General features: G+C 41.4%; 2 protein-coding genes across 2 annotated transcripts; one reads left to right on the plus strand and one right to left on the minus strand.

The window, feature by feature from the left end:
- The first annotated feature begins 4,400 nt into the window (after positions 1 to 4,400).
- LOC107188577 (pro-resilin-like) lies at positions 4,401 to 5,803 on the plus strand. Its single transcript, XM_015576887.1, has 2 exons — positions 4,401 to 4,418; positions 4,871 to 5,803. The coding sequence occupies exons 1-2, from the start codon at positions 4,401 to 4,403 to the stop codon at positions 5,411 to 5,413; spliced, it is 561 nt and encodes a 186-aa protein (XP_015432373.1). The 3' UTR covers positions 5,414 to 5,803.
- A 5,768-nt stretch (positions 5,804 to 11,571) lies between these two features.
- Positions 11,572 to 12,236, minus strand: LOC107188585 (immediate early response 3-interacting protein 1). Its single transcript, XM_015576895.1, has 3 exons — positions 12,138 to 12,236; positions 11,798 to 11,899; positions 11,572 to 11,732 (listed from the first exon to the last, which is right to left on the minus strand). The coding sequence occupies exons 1-3, from the start codon at positions 12,226 to 12,228 to the stop codon at positions 11,677 to 11,679; spliced, it is 249 nt and encodes an 82-aa protein (XP_015432381.1). The 5' UTR covers positions 12,229 to 12,236; the 3' UTR covers positions 11,572 to 11,676.
- Between the last annotated feature and the right edge of the window lie 2,627 nt (positions 12,237 to 14,863).

A 14,863-nucleotide genomic window follows, 5' to 3' on the forward strand; every position in this document is an offset into this window, starting at 1 on the left:
AAACAAAAGTGTCTTCCCTCAAAAGTGTTGCCGCTGGCACAGACACGTGAATATTCTTACGAAGATTTGGACAATGCTGAAGAAATTTCGAATCGTCTAATTCACTGAACTTTCGTTCGTTGAGGCCCCTTTCCCCTTTATAGCGGCCCGAATGAAGGTGAAATTTAGTAATGTTTTAAAAAGAATGCAAAGACGATATGATCAAAAAAACTTTTTGGCCATTCTTTATTATACACTCAAGTAAATAAAAAAAATTTAATCGTGTCGATCCAAAATTGCATTGTACATACGGTGCCCACGATATCTCAATGCAGAGTAGTCCGAAATGAAAATTTCTGGTATGAGTTTTTATCAAATTTTTAGTATGAGTTTCAACAAAGATATGCAAAAAAGGAGGCAATTTTACGTGTAACATTGTGAATAACAAAAGAATTTATTCTTCAAAATTTGATGAATAATATGATTCAAAAAGAATGTCAGTAGAATTTTTAAAATCGATTAGTAATTTTTTACGTTATGATTAGCGCTACCAAGAACACGATCAGCGCTACCTATAATGCAGGAATATTGAATCAAAAATTGTTTTTATTTACCAGAATGTATAATAAATGACAGCCACGAAGTATTTTTATAACATTCTGTTTACTTTCTTCAAAAAAAATTCCTAAGTGTCATCTTTTTTCTGGTCGCTAAAGGGGAAATAAGTTTTAATTCAAAGCTCTCGAGCTTCTGCCGGTGAAATCGGCTACAGCCGAAAAATATTCGTCGATTACATAGAGCCCTTCGTATCCCCCGAGGCAACCAACAATTAGCTCCGGTGCTCACGACGCGTTTTGTCGAGCTGGAACAAAAACAACGCGATACACAGCTTCGAAGAGGAAGAAGACTCCGTCCGAGATACGCTGAAGCTGACGGGCCGAGCGAAAGTCAAGCCCCCAGGCCCACGGATTCCCCTTCTTTCGCGCGACCCTGCAACATTAATATCCGAGAAACTCGGATGCAGTACACGACGGAGACGTGACTCGAGGGCCAGAAAATATTACGAGTCATTCGAATCGACTGGTACCCCGATGAATCGCGTCAGAACGATCGAGGAAATCGAAATTTTCGCTCGATCGCCTAGGTAAACACCGATTAATCTTTCATTCGATCTCTCATATTTCGTGTACAATGTTTCCTCACATCGCCTATGATGAACTAGGTCGATGTCCATTTTTTTCTTTTTTTTTTTTTTTTTCTTAAAGAAAGAATGTTGATCCCTCGGAGAAACGATGACATTTGAACGTTTCGAAGTCGAGGATATTCTTGCGTGAATATATGCAATCGAGCCTGTACGATTTAAGGAATTTCTTGCTGGTCTGCGAACGGTTGCGGTTTATTCGTATATGGGCACGGTTTCGAATTGTTACAAAGCACGAAAGATGCGGGTACCGGTACAATGCGTGGCTTCACCGATGAAGAGCAAGGTGTTCGCTCCGGACCCTCCCAGCCTCTCTTGCTTTCTCCTTGTTCGACGGACACGAATTTATTTATTGCCGAACAGTGGCAGTCTCTCATTATCATTCTCCATTACTAGTCGTTCGACGCCCACGGTACAATCGTAAATACTTCCATTCGCTTCGTTTGAGTATTCAAATTCTCATAAATAAAGAAAAATGGTGTCCGATACTTCGAAAAATTCTCTGCCCCCTAAGAAACATCGTTTCGTAACACTAGCATGCTCAATGCTTTTCAATATTCCTATCAGGCTACGTTCATTACAGAAGCTTATTACCATCGAAACACAGACCCGTGTTTCCTGCTTCCTTCGATTTTAATTAAACCATTATCTCCAACGTCCATCGATTATACACACGTCGCTTCTCACTTCTACAACGATGATATACTGACGTTTCATTGGGACTCGTGAACATTAGAAGCCTGTCAGAGCTGGGCAATTGGATTTTGGATTCCAAAAGTATTTATAGATTTTAAAAGAATTCGAGTTACTTTATAAACAACTAAAAATAAATAAATAGAATAAATGAACGTAGGTAGTCATTTCATAACAATAAGTACAATAATAATAATAATATTCGAATTAATATTAATATTTAAATAAATCATTATTGTTATATCCTTATTATTATGTAAAGATCATGTTCCTTTATTCTATTTATTTTCACATTTCCGAGTTGTTCATAAAGTAATACACATTTTCAAAAAATCCCGAAATTCCCGGGAATAATTATATCAAATCCCAGGATTTTTGGAATCGAAAAAAAAAACAGCAGAGATCGTGGAATCCCAGGATTATGTTCCCCAGTTAGAGCTCAACGACTGGTTAGAAGATCGAGCAGGTTAGCCCCGAATCTCCCCGGAAATGGGGCGAACCTGGAACAAAAAAAAAAGGAACAGATACGAGGGATGACCAGCAACATTCGAACGGAATTCATTGTGAAGTGGGTCAAGAGTTCACGAACCGGATAATTAAATTCCACGTCGAAGAAAGCGTTTTCCCTCTCGTTTCGTGGCATCGTAGCCTCGCACGAACCAGAGCTGGACAGAGTCCGGTATTCTCTGATATTTCATCGTGCATATGTGCGTTGGATCCGTATTATACGTACACATTGGATCGCACGAACGTCTCTGAGTGGAAGGAAGACGAGCACGGCTCGCATAAACGAAGATTATTACTCTCGAAACGAGAGGAAGCTATCCCGCGAGGATGATACAACGTCGACCGCGCACTTTTCTTCCTGATACTCTTCCCCTGGAGAGCTAGGATCAACGATCTACCGGGTGACTCTGGGCTTGTGCTCGCACGATCATCTTTCCGCGACAATCTTTTGTTTTCTTTCGTTATGTAAATGGGTTACGTAAAACGGGCGCAATGAAGCGGATAAAAATGTTCGATGCAGCCTGTGTTTAACGATCGAGGAGTTAATATGTATTATGATACTGATGAAATACTCGGTAGAAATAACGTTCCACGCAGAAAATTCATGTTTCTTTAACCCTTTTAGTAGCCTAGACTCGATATATCGGTTTTGTGGGTTTTTTCGAAAAATATCAGTTTTTCATTTTTAATATAATTTAGACACTTGTAATGATAGTTTTTATTTAGAAAATAAGTTTATACAGTGGAACACACGTTTACTGGATAGGAGTAATAAAATTAAAAAATTGTGAATATTTAATATTTTAATTTTAATAGATACCTTAAAATTCGCATATTTTTCAAGGTATTTTTGGATGGCACCCAGAAAACTTATAAGGTACTATAAGGGATAATAAATTTACTATTTCAGCGTTGTGAGGTAATAAGATTAGAGAAGAAATATCTAGTTTCCTTAAATTATCGATACTTCATCATTATTTTCGATTCATCTTCATGCACCTTTACAATATCCCCGAGGATCGTTCGGAAATGTTTACGGGAATTATTCTATATCCATCTACAACATTAAGTAACATGTTTCCTCGCTGCAACAAGCAATAAAACGACTGCGAAGCAGTAAAACCTGCACTTCCCTTTGCCCCGTTTTCATCGCGTACGACGTCGAGTAAATTGTGATGCAGCCGGTCAAACGTTTGAATATGCCTCAAAACGCGAACGTCCCAGTGGTCTACTTGAATGTTAGATCGATGGTTCTACGTGCCGTTTCGTGGGACCACGGACAGAATGTTAATGATAGAAATTTTAAGCAGATCTGGCCGGGCCGTGCTCGCGAGTTGATCAAGTCGAGGCAAAAATTTCATGAAATCCTCCTTCAAAAACCTGCCGCGAATAATTGAAAGACCAGAGAAATCGATGTTGTCTTTTTTTTTTTCTTCGGCGATCCAGGGGGAATTCCCGGATCGTTTATTATTACAGTAAGAACCAACGAAATCGTCTAGTATACGAACCTTTCACGAGTTACGCCACGCAATTAGAGAATCCTGGGGCCAAGATCGAACCGAGACGCGATCGCTCCGGGTCAAAGACGATTTACGAAATCCTTAGACGATTCAAGGAGCGAACACGCAAAAGGAGTCTAGGTCTAGGACGCAGGTTGTGTAGGTATACAGTGTGTAACAGTCCCGAGAGGAGGGACAATTTCGCAACTGACCACCGAATTCGGCGTACCCAACAGGGCCAAGAAGGTGGATCGTCTCTCTGGGGAAGGAGGACGATCCGTTGTGACGCCCGGCGGCAAAAGAGAGAAGCTACCACAATTGAAAGGACAGCGTCGCTAGGCACGACGAGGAGGGGGGAGACGGAGAGAGAATCGTCTCACAGCTGAATTACTCTCACTCGAGAGGCCCCCGTCTCTTCTTCGTGGGGGCCTCAAGTATCCCCCTGCTTCTCGCGGGGGTATAAAGGACCCTGGTCTACCTTCTACAGAGTCACAGAACCGAGCGGCATCGCAGAAGCCGACATGAATCCTCTGATCGCGGTAAGCACGCACCATAATTCATCTAACAACATTAATCCGAGAATTCAAGCGAACCTAGTGTGAACCCAGAAAAGTGTAGAAGCATACATCGTCGAAGTGATCGGACCCTGGAAACGATTCAGTGTCCTCTGTGTATCCTCGAGTATACCAAGAAGTGTCCTCTAATCGATTTCTCTAAACGGAAGCTATTTGGATCAAAGTTTTCCATATTTCCTTTATTTCTCGGACTAACGTACACCTCGAACAACTTTCCCTTTCGACCGCGGCGTCTTTTTTTATCTTTAACCACGCCCCGATGATCGAGGTCGATTTTTCTTCTTTCCCTCGAGCACACCGAACCTCGCAAGACTAACCCGAAACGATCCCTCCGGGCGAAACTTTCTACCCGACAATCGTGCCTTTCTTACGGCTGCGACTTGGAGCTAACGGAACATCGAATCTTTACATTACAGTGTATGATCGTCGGCTTGGTAGGGTTCGCCCTTGCCGAACCGCCAGTCTCGTCGGGCTACAACTACAACAGGCCCAGTGGTGGCGGTGGAAGTAGCTACTCGCTCGGCGGCGGCGGTGGCGGTGGCGGTGGCTACTCACTTGGAGGCGGTGGTGGAGGTGGAGGATACACCCCTGTGTCCACCGGCTATCAAACCAACGAGGGCGCTTCTGTCGACGGTGCTCTGCTCGAGCAAATTCGTCAGATCCTCCTGAAAGAGGAACTCCAGTCCCAACAAACCGGTGGCTTTGGCGGCGGTGGTGGCTACGCCCCTAGCTCCAGCTACGGCGCACCGTCCAGCCAATACGGTGCTCCCAGCTCCTCTTACGGTGTACCGTCCATCCAGTACCGTGTGACAGGCATCGATCTCGAGGGGATCAAACAGGCCATCCAAGTGGCTCAGTTCAACCAAATCAGTCAAGGGCCTGGCGGCTACCCGAGCGGACCAAGCGGTAGCTACGGGGCACCAAGCAGACCCAGTGGTAGCTACGGTGCACCGTACTAAGCGGTTAACAGAGATTCATGGATTGGATGTAGGGTGAGAGAGATAGAGAGATAGAGAGAGAGAAGAAAGAGAGAAGAGTGAAGACACTTGTCGATCACACCGCGACTATTTTTCGAGCTGAATCGAGTTAGATGTGTTTGGTCGATCAGACCAGTCCGGATCAACTATACAAGAGCTTCAACTTTGCCAACGGGAAGTTTTAACCCTCAAGTGAAACGTTTCCTTTCACCATCAAACCGCTCGAAAGGTCGTCGTAAAGAAGGACGGATCGTTAAGGGACTATTCGTCAGCTCAGGTCGTATCATTCAAAACGAGCAAGTTTAACGTCAGGGATCCATGGTCCCCATAGATCGAAGGTCGTCGTTTCGACGGGTCGAAGTTCAGAGAGAACGAAGCAAAAGAAGAAACCAGGCTGGCACGTTTCAGGGAAATATCGGATAAAGGATTCCCAGGCTCCTGTCTCGTTGAAACCCAGTCGTCGTCGCTTCAACGGGCCACGAGCCTCCTTGGAATCTAAATACAGTCGCACGTGCGAATAGGTAAAACGAAGCTCCGGGTTGCCTGTCCCGTTGAGGATTAAAGGGTCGTCGCTTCAACGGGTCGGGGCTCGAGGAGTGAACTTGAACGTACGGAACGACAGACTTCAGTCTTAACGATCCGATCGGTCGGCAACGTGTCGAGAGCGATTCCGTCGTACCAAAATCATTATTCGTCATCGCGGTCGTGTCCGCGAAGGGACACACACTTTAACCTCCCCAGTGATAAGCTGAGAACGGATCTCAAAGAGATTCCATTAGTAGATTCATAAGACTCGAATAACTTTTAGAGGCCGTTGAGCCGTGGGCCCGAAGTCGAAGTCGAAGCCGTGATCGGCACGGTAACGTGCCTTGTAAATACAATCATACATACACATACACGCATACATAAACACACGTTTAACCAACAGCGTTCTGGCTTGCGTGATTCGACCGATTCAGAGGAGGACACCAACATTAAAATTCATTCGAATTCGATCGACATCACGGAAGGGGCACGAAACGATCGATGGGAGAAAAATCGAAATAAAACAACCATCCTCGGGTCACGGAGGACCCGGACGCTGAACGCGGACATTGTACACGTACACACACCTACAGAGATACACACTATTTTTTTATATGTTTCAAACGCTACTCCTTAACCACGCATCTTTTTTATACTTGTATAAAGGCTTCTTTTGTAGAAAAAAATAAAAAAAAACGTCGCCACCGTTGAACCAGTCTCCAGCGTTTCTGTTACGTGAACGAAAATTATCGATAAGCTTTCTTACCCAAGCAAGTCCACTGCTATCCTCGTCCTTAATTTCTCTTTTTCGCGACGATCATTCTTCTTCCTGAATTACGAGCGTCACGATCGTTACCACGCTCGAGGTTCCATACGCGTGACCTCCTCGCCATTTTTTCTTCGCACGCTCCTCCAAGAGACACCGAACATTTCTTTTTTTTTTTTTTTTTTTTTTTTTTTTTTTTTTTTTTTTTTTTTTTTTTTTTTTTTTTTCGTTCGTTGTTTCTTTTCGTTCGTCGCGCAAACAGCCGCCTTTCTCCTTTCACTGCGCCAATCGTGTCGTCAGCCGAGGGGCCCGACGATCTTCCCGCGCTGGACATGACGTAAAGTCTCGGCGAGCAATGTTTAGCAGATGGTTGCAAAAGGAGACCACTGGTCAGAGAATTCGAAAGTGGCCGGACACAGAGGCCACGAATTCCTCCTCCGATGATGATGACCATGCAGAGAGATTTTTCTCTCGATCATCGTGGTCTACCAAATTATTCCATCTCTGTATATGGACCTAAAGGAATCTTTCAACAAAATTTCCATGAAAAAAACGAAAGAGGCATCGAGGGATTGCGCAAGATTTATGCATCGTAATAATGTTTTATCTGGTCCATATCGGAAACTTCTGCCAGCCACGCGATCGTAATACACGTAATTGAAGCGTTTAGAGGACGAGTAATGAGTTACGATACGGAGCGTTAAATCTGTTACAGAATGTTTAGATTTCGTTGCTTATGCAACTTGCGAGATGTAACAAATTTATTAAGACGACTGGCTGTCGCACAGCCGAGAATTTCCTTTTTTTAGAATTATCACGAGGATGTTCGAGCCAGGTAGGGGGTGGAAACGGTTAATTACCGTCGTCTTATGGGATTCGTGAGGTTTATTAGAGGCAATGGATCGACATGGACGTTTAATCGTTCGAGATTGAAACGATTACAGCGGTAATTTGACGGAGACATTGTGCTCGCACGATGGAAAATTCTGCTTGAAAATTCGATTTACGGCCGGAGTGCTTGTAGGGGTAATTAGAAAATGGGTAATGAGTCGCAGGGAATTAAGTAACCGGGTAAAACAATGCGAGGGTGGCGAAATTATGCAGCACCGTGATGGAGCGCTCGACTCGCACCTACGCCTTGGCTAAAATTAAAGCATTACGGCGAATGTTCGTCTGCGTTCCACAATTTGATTGCGTTTGATTGAGCAAGCAAGCCGTTACAGACAAAAGAATCTAGGATCTTTTCTGGATTGAGTTAACTGTACGAGTAACTGTTAAGCTGGTATTAATGTTAGAATGAACCTAATAAGGGTACACTTTATACAGAACAGTGACGTGAAATTCATCGTACAGCAAATCATCGATGAGTGTTCGAATGTTCCTCGACACTGACAATCGTGTAACGCCGACTTTTTAATGAAATTTAGCATATTCATAAAACTTGGAATTCTGAAGCCAATGATATTCCTTTCAGCCGCATATGACCATTACTTTATGAAATATTTAATAAATTCCGAGAAGCCTTGCAGCACTCATCGAGAATTTACTGTATATATATCCACGTAAAATTTACGTTTAGCTTATTTTTTACGCGACATCAATCCCTAAACACCTTTATGAGCCTTGGATGCTTCAACGAAGACACCGAGCATCCATAATACATGATCCTCTCGGTTCACGATTGAATAATTGAAGTCGGGAAAGTGTTATTTCTCCGAAGAAGCGAGGAAATCGGTCTATCAACGATTCGTCCATTCTAAAAGACTTACGTATGTATGTACAAATGTCCAGCGGGGAAAGTGCTGTACTCGGCCGCCTCGTTCAGCAGACTGTGTGAGACTCTCCGTGGAATTTTGTAAGAGCCTGGTGCATAATCCATAAACGTGTGCCCGCCAGCTAGAAGCCGTGCGAACGAAGAAAAACGCGCGCACGCAATGAGATACGTGCTCCAGATCTACGGAATTCAGATCTATCGATGTGGAACCTATACATATAGGGAATATTACAGACTTCAATCTTCTCCAAATACAACTGGAATAATTTCGTTTGCAATCTAACAAACGAGTCAAGTGTTTATAATACACATCTGTACCTAGTGACAATGCGATGGACAAACATAATAGAATCATTAAGAAGATCATTCGTTCGATCTCGATTTATCATCAAGATACGTTTCGGCCAGGAAACCCACAATTTTATTGTTTAGAGTGTCGCAGCATTCAGACTATCCCTTCCCCCAGACTCGACGAATATACATGGTGTCCTATAATTAGTTATTCTACGTGAAGAAATAAGAAAATATGGAATAAAATTTTTTTGAGACTTTTCTTTTCTAGAAAATCATCGTTGAAATTCTATTGAATATGCCTGCAATTTAGAAATGGGCAAATTCATCGTTTTAAAAAATTGTGCCCAACTCCTGGTGCAATTCAATAGGACTTGGCTACCGCGTCTGTTCATGGCAGTCTGTTTCTACTGAACATGAATCTTGAAATTCGATTCTCTCGAAAACTAAACCTCAGATGAAAAATATTTGTTCTATATTGTCAACTTAATTTTTCACGTAGAATCACCAGATATCCGTTTGTACGCGACCAATTACACGACACCCTGTATACGAACCGACTTTTTCCACGCGTTGCACGCAATCGGAGGAGGCATCAGCTTCGGGTGAAGTCTCCGCGTGTGAAAGGAGAGAAAAACGCGGGCATGGTGACGCACAATGCGATCCACTCGGCCAATTATGGGAAGAGGATTTGTCGAGCGAGGCAGCCGGGCTCGTAAAACGTGCGCCCGTTCACAATGGCCCGCCTCGTGTGGGCCTCCGTCAGATCCGTACTTTCGCCCGTGATCCCCGTTTCCGCGAGCTTTTGACCGGAATAACGCCTAACGTTGCCTAACATTGCTCTTCGTTAACGGTGGACGGATGTGTGTTTTTAACGAACAGCTTGGCCCGTTCGCGCGCCTTCTTCCATAATTATGAGACCGGCCGACAATTACGCGCCAGGAATCAGATCGACGACTTCCGCGGGTTGTAATCATGGGATAAGTAGAAGTGGGCTTAGCGAATCACCACGTGACCAACGGCTCACCCTTTCACATTTTTCGATGTGAAAAAGGAGTATAGATAATAGAAAAAGAAGAAGATTCTGAATAGTAGAGGAAAGTTCCACGGACGTCCTTTCTCTCTCTAATTATATCTCTAGTGCCTCTAATGATATCTGCTATAAAGTGTACCACAGGTTCGTGTTACTTAACAAATACACTAACATTCAAAAATTTATAGTACATACATTGATAATTTTTCTGGAAAGGCTTGGAAACGTTGGTTGCATTACCTTGTAACTATTTACTGTTATTCTTGGTCTATTGAAAAAATTTACTAAGTGCTTTTGGACCAGATGACGTATGGTGATACGATACGTAACGTTTCCTGCACTTAATTCTATCAATAGATCAAGAATAGTACGAAAATTACTATTAATATTATATTATTAAAATTACTGTTAATACAATATATAATACAAACTTTTGAGCCACGATGTACGTTCAGTCTTGGTGGTTTACGTAACGCGTTCTCGGTGCTCTAGGAAAAATTGGAATGTTATTCCGTGGATCTAATTGCGGTAGGAATCAAAATCGTGGCAAGAAAAATGAGAAAGAAGAGATGACTCCCGGCGAGGATCACTTATGTAACGCGATAAGCGTTGCGCGAAAGAATTACGAGGAATGCAGGTCGCGGTTGTATTCGGAGGAAAAGAGGGAGAGAGAGAAAAGAAGGTGAAATTTTAAGAGGTCGCCACGTGCCCAGAAATTCTGTGAATCAGACGAGCCTCGGTTGCGCAATCTGAAATCAACCTGTATCGATGCAATGGTTGCGGTGAAGGAGATCGGTCGGAGAATGACCGCACCGTTATGATACTCCCATTTCCGTTGGTATTCACGGTAACAGGTTAATTTCCGGCGTACGTACCGCGGATTAATCGCAAGCTAAACGATCTACGGACGTTGATTTAGTCGTGGAATGTTCAACATTACCGGTATGTGGACATCCGAAACAAATATAGAAGAATTTTCGTAATTAGTAATCTGAAATATTGGTTCTGCAGAATTGAAATTGATTAAGGAGTTATTAATAAAATACTACCATAATTAGAAAGTATTTCGTGGTTTCTAAAGAGTTTAAAGAAATGTGGAAGAATCAAAAGGAGGATTAGTGATCGTAGAATTAAATGTAAATCGGTTTTGAAAGACAATATCGCATGGAACGCGAATCCATCGTTGCTCGAAGCGTCCATCGGTTACACGGAGATGCTTCTACCCTGAGAAAGCAAGGAAGGGGAGAAAGTTACGGGAAAATCATCGGTTTCCCGTTTGCGCGCCATTATCTCGTCCGTAAACATACAAAGATGAAGACAAGTTTCGAGTCACAGCTTCCACAATGTCGAAGATAATTTACGATCCGGTTATCGTTCGATTTACGATTTAAATTATACCTGGGAAAATGTTTGCGAGATAAGGAACAACATTCCTCAACCGGAAGTTGAGTGAATGCGCGGGTGTAAGTGGTCCCGCTGTGCACCGTGGAACGGAAGTTAATCGAACAACGAAGGAAATGATTCTTGATGCGAAACACTGGTAAACGACTCGGTACATTTAAGAAAGTTAAGAAAGCTTTAGTAATCGAGCGATTACGTAAATTGTTCTTGATGCAAAAGTCTAGAAATTATCACGAGAAACGGGGGAAAAAATTGGAAAAGTAGGAATGAAAGAATTTTTCTATGAAGTTGAGAAATAGGAAGGAATTCTTATGAATGATTCGTATTTGTAATAAAGGAAGCACTTTATGTTTTTTGTAAAGATAAAAATAATGGAATTTAATTATGCCACTTATGTACATCCTGTTTTACTCCCTCACAAGCACACCATTCTTTTATATTATTTACACCAAATATCACCCCAGCACCAATTTCATAAGCATCACTATAATATTTAGAAATATCAGAGGAACTGCAACAAAAAAAATAGATTTCGTGTATACATATTCGAAAATATAATAGAAAATATAAAATTACCTCTTGCCACTGTTCTTATGGACCTGATTAGGTTTAGCATCTGTGATTTCATTGTAGGGACTTCACCAAAGCCTTGAACGTTTTGCCATGACGCCCAACCAACTGGAAAATTAAAGTATTGAAGTTACTACTTTGTGAAATTAATTAAAACTTCGTGATCCGTAACAGTAAAATTGTGTCTCGGTGACAATGAAATGAAGAGAAACATTTTCTTGAGATTTTGACGTAAAGCCAACACAACAAGATACCATAACCTCTAAATAACTCTATTTGACTTTCACCGTGCAAAGTTTTGTATAAATGGAAAAGGAATGTAAATAAATGCTTAACAAAAATGCACCTTTGGCTAGAAACCTTTCCTCGTTTAAAACGCAAACAGCGTTTAAACATAGCAAGGTGGCTTCGAAAAGTGTCCACAGTGAGAACGCCATGTTACGATATTGATATAAACGTTATGTTTAGTAGCGAGTGGCGCCACCAACGTAGTTTATAAAAACGTTTATAAGTAAAAAATAAATCACAAATTATTGATTATATTTATTTGAATTTGATTCAAATTATTTCTTAAAGTAATTTACAACAATATAGTACAGAAATACGCTTCAAATTCTGCATTTTGGGATGTCATAAAAATTTGTCCAGTCTGTGGATGCGTTAATGTGTGGCCATCTAGCGACAGAAAAGAAAAAGTAAACCTCAAGAAGTTATGTATGTAAACGTAAAACTTTAAACATAAAGAATTAAAACAACTAATACTGTACATTTACGATATAAGATTGTTTACCGTACTTCTCTGAAGTGTTATTTTTATAGAACAGCTTAATTAACGACGAAGAGAACCACCATTTGAGCATACTGTAGCAAATGTAGATTTTAGACTTCATTAATAATAACACAGACGAGATATAGGGGTAGAAAATTCATCCAATGTATTTTGCGGCCCCTTTTTCTGGGATTATGTTACCCCATTTCCATTTTACAGTAGAAATTCGATTCCCTCACGAGTCGGAGCTGTAGAACCGAAGAATAGTTAACGCGGAATAATAGTATCTCTTAACAATTTTTACCTAAAAAAGATTCTAATTACGTGTTGTGCGTAAGTTCTGGACAGAACTCCCCTAGACGTTTGGCGCGAGAGGATTTTGGAATTTTTATTTATAGGAACGAAGTTAGAAACGAGTACTTGTGAGAACGGGCATCATTTATCTTCATCACGCATTAAATTCGAAGTTCCAAGAACGTAGATTAGTATTTTCTAGCGGCTGGGAACCAGTAATTACAAGAACATTGTTAAAATCACATTTACTTGCAACGATTGACACTGTATCTTGCCATGCGTACCCCGTTTAGTTCACTTTGGACAACTCTCCTAACGTTATGCTGATAGCTTACGTCTTGACCAACCACTCGATTTGTAGCTGAAAGAACGTAGATTAATTCCGTGCCATTGACAATAACAATAAATGACCAGAACACTGTTAAAATCGCATTTAATTGCGGAGTACCACTATTTTTTTGACTGGTGGCGCCACCCGTGGCAATTCGCTCAAACTGCTAGCCAAATTATATCGACAGGTGAGTGAAAATTTCTAGTGATGGAAAAATGCAAATATCTCAGTAATTAAGCGCTCAAAATGATCATCATTAGTCTCAAAGTGTTCCTGAGGACTTAATGCATGGAACCAATACCGCAAACCCCAGAATAAGTAAAGTTAGTTATGCCTGTATTACGCAGCCCCTTATAAGAGCGACGACTTTAATTGTAAATAATTTCGATCGCATTCATACCGCTGAACGGGCATCATTGTTCCTCGCCATGCATTAAATTCGAAGCTTGAGGAACGCAGATCAGTATGTTCTAGCGGCTGGGAACCAGTAATTACAAGAACATTGTTAAAATCGCATTTGTTTGCAACGGTTGACAGTGTATCTTGCCATGCGTACCCCGTTTTGTTCACTTTAAATAGCTCTTCCAACGTTCTATGGACAAGTTACGTCTTGATCAAGCATTCAGTTTGAAGCTGAAAGAACGTAGATTAATCGCCTGTCATTGAAAATAACAATAAACGACCAGAACACTGTAAAAATCGCATTTAATCGCGGAGTACCACTATTTTTTCGACTGGTGGCGCCACCCGTGGCTAATCGCCGAAACTGGTACCCATATAATTGGCTAGTAGTTTCAGCGATTCGCCACGGATGGCGCCACCAGTCGAAAAATAGTGGTACTGCGCGATTAAATGCGATTTTAACAGTGTTCTGGTCGCTTATTGTTATTATCAATAACAGTGGATTGATCTACGTACTTTTAGCTACAAATTGATTGCTTCAGCTAAACGAAAGCTGTCCGTATAACGGTGTAAGAGCTGTGCAAATTGAACTAACCGGGGTTACGCATGATTAGATAGAGTGTCAACCGTTGCAAATAAATTGTGATTTTAACAATGTTCTTGTAATTACTGGTTCCCAGCCGTTAGAGAGTCTTATTCTACGTTCTTTAAACTTCGAATTTAATGCGTGACGAAGAAAAATGATGCCCGTTCTCACAAGTACTAGTTTCTATCTTCGTTTATGAAAATAGAAATTCCAAAATATTCTCGCGCCACACGTCTAGGACAGTTCTGTCCTAAACTTACCCACAAAACGTAATTAAAATCATTTAAATAAAATAATTAATATTTCATATTTCTCATACATACTAACGCGGGGTTGTTGTTTAATAATTTATGATAAAATACAAATTATTCATTTATAAAGCTTCATTACAAGATCCACTAAATGATTTTCTATAACATTCAAAGTACTAGACATTTTTAGAACACTGAATCTCATATCGATTTCTAAAATAATCCTAGTTCGATGTAATATAGAACGTGGTTTTATCAGATAGATTCGAAGTTCGCAGCCATTAGCTCGATATTGTCATCAGTTTACAGTACTTTACCGATGACAATACCGATTGCCCAGGCCTCACCACGAGGAGGTTGCTGCGAGTGGAGGCCCAAGGCAAGTAGATGGAATCACAAGTTCTACATCTACCCACCTTTCACAATAAACCTTATAAAT

Source organism: Dufourea novaeangliae, unplaced genomic scaffold, assembly GCF_001272555.1.
Source record: "Dufourea novaeangliae isolate 0120121106 unplaced genomic scaffold, ASM127255v1 scaffold133, whole genome shotgun sequence".
NCBI classification, from domain to species: domain Eukaryota; kingdom Metazoa; phylum Arthropoda; class Insecta; order Hymenoptera; family Halictidae; genus Dufourea; species Dufourea novaeangliae.

Coding starts and splice junctions, on each gene's coding strand:
- LOC107188585 (XM_015576895.1), bottom strand. CDS start 12,228: ATGGCGTTCTCACTGTGGACACTTTTCGAAGCCACCTTGCTATGTTTA. Junction 11,900..12,137: donor GGAAAGGTTTCTAGCCAAAG/GTGCATTTTTGT, acceptor TTAATTTTCCAG/TTGGTTGGGCGTCATGGCAA. Junction 11,733..11,797: donor CATAAGAACAGTGGCAAGAG/GTAATTTTATAT, acceptor TTTTTGTTGCAG/TTCCTCTGATATTTCTAAAT.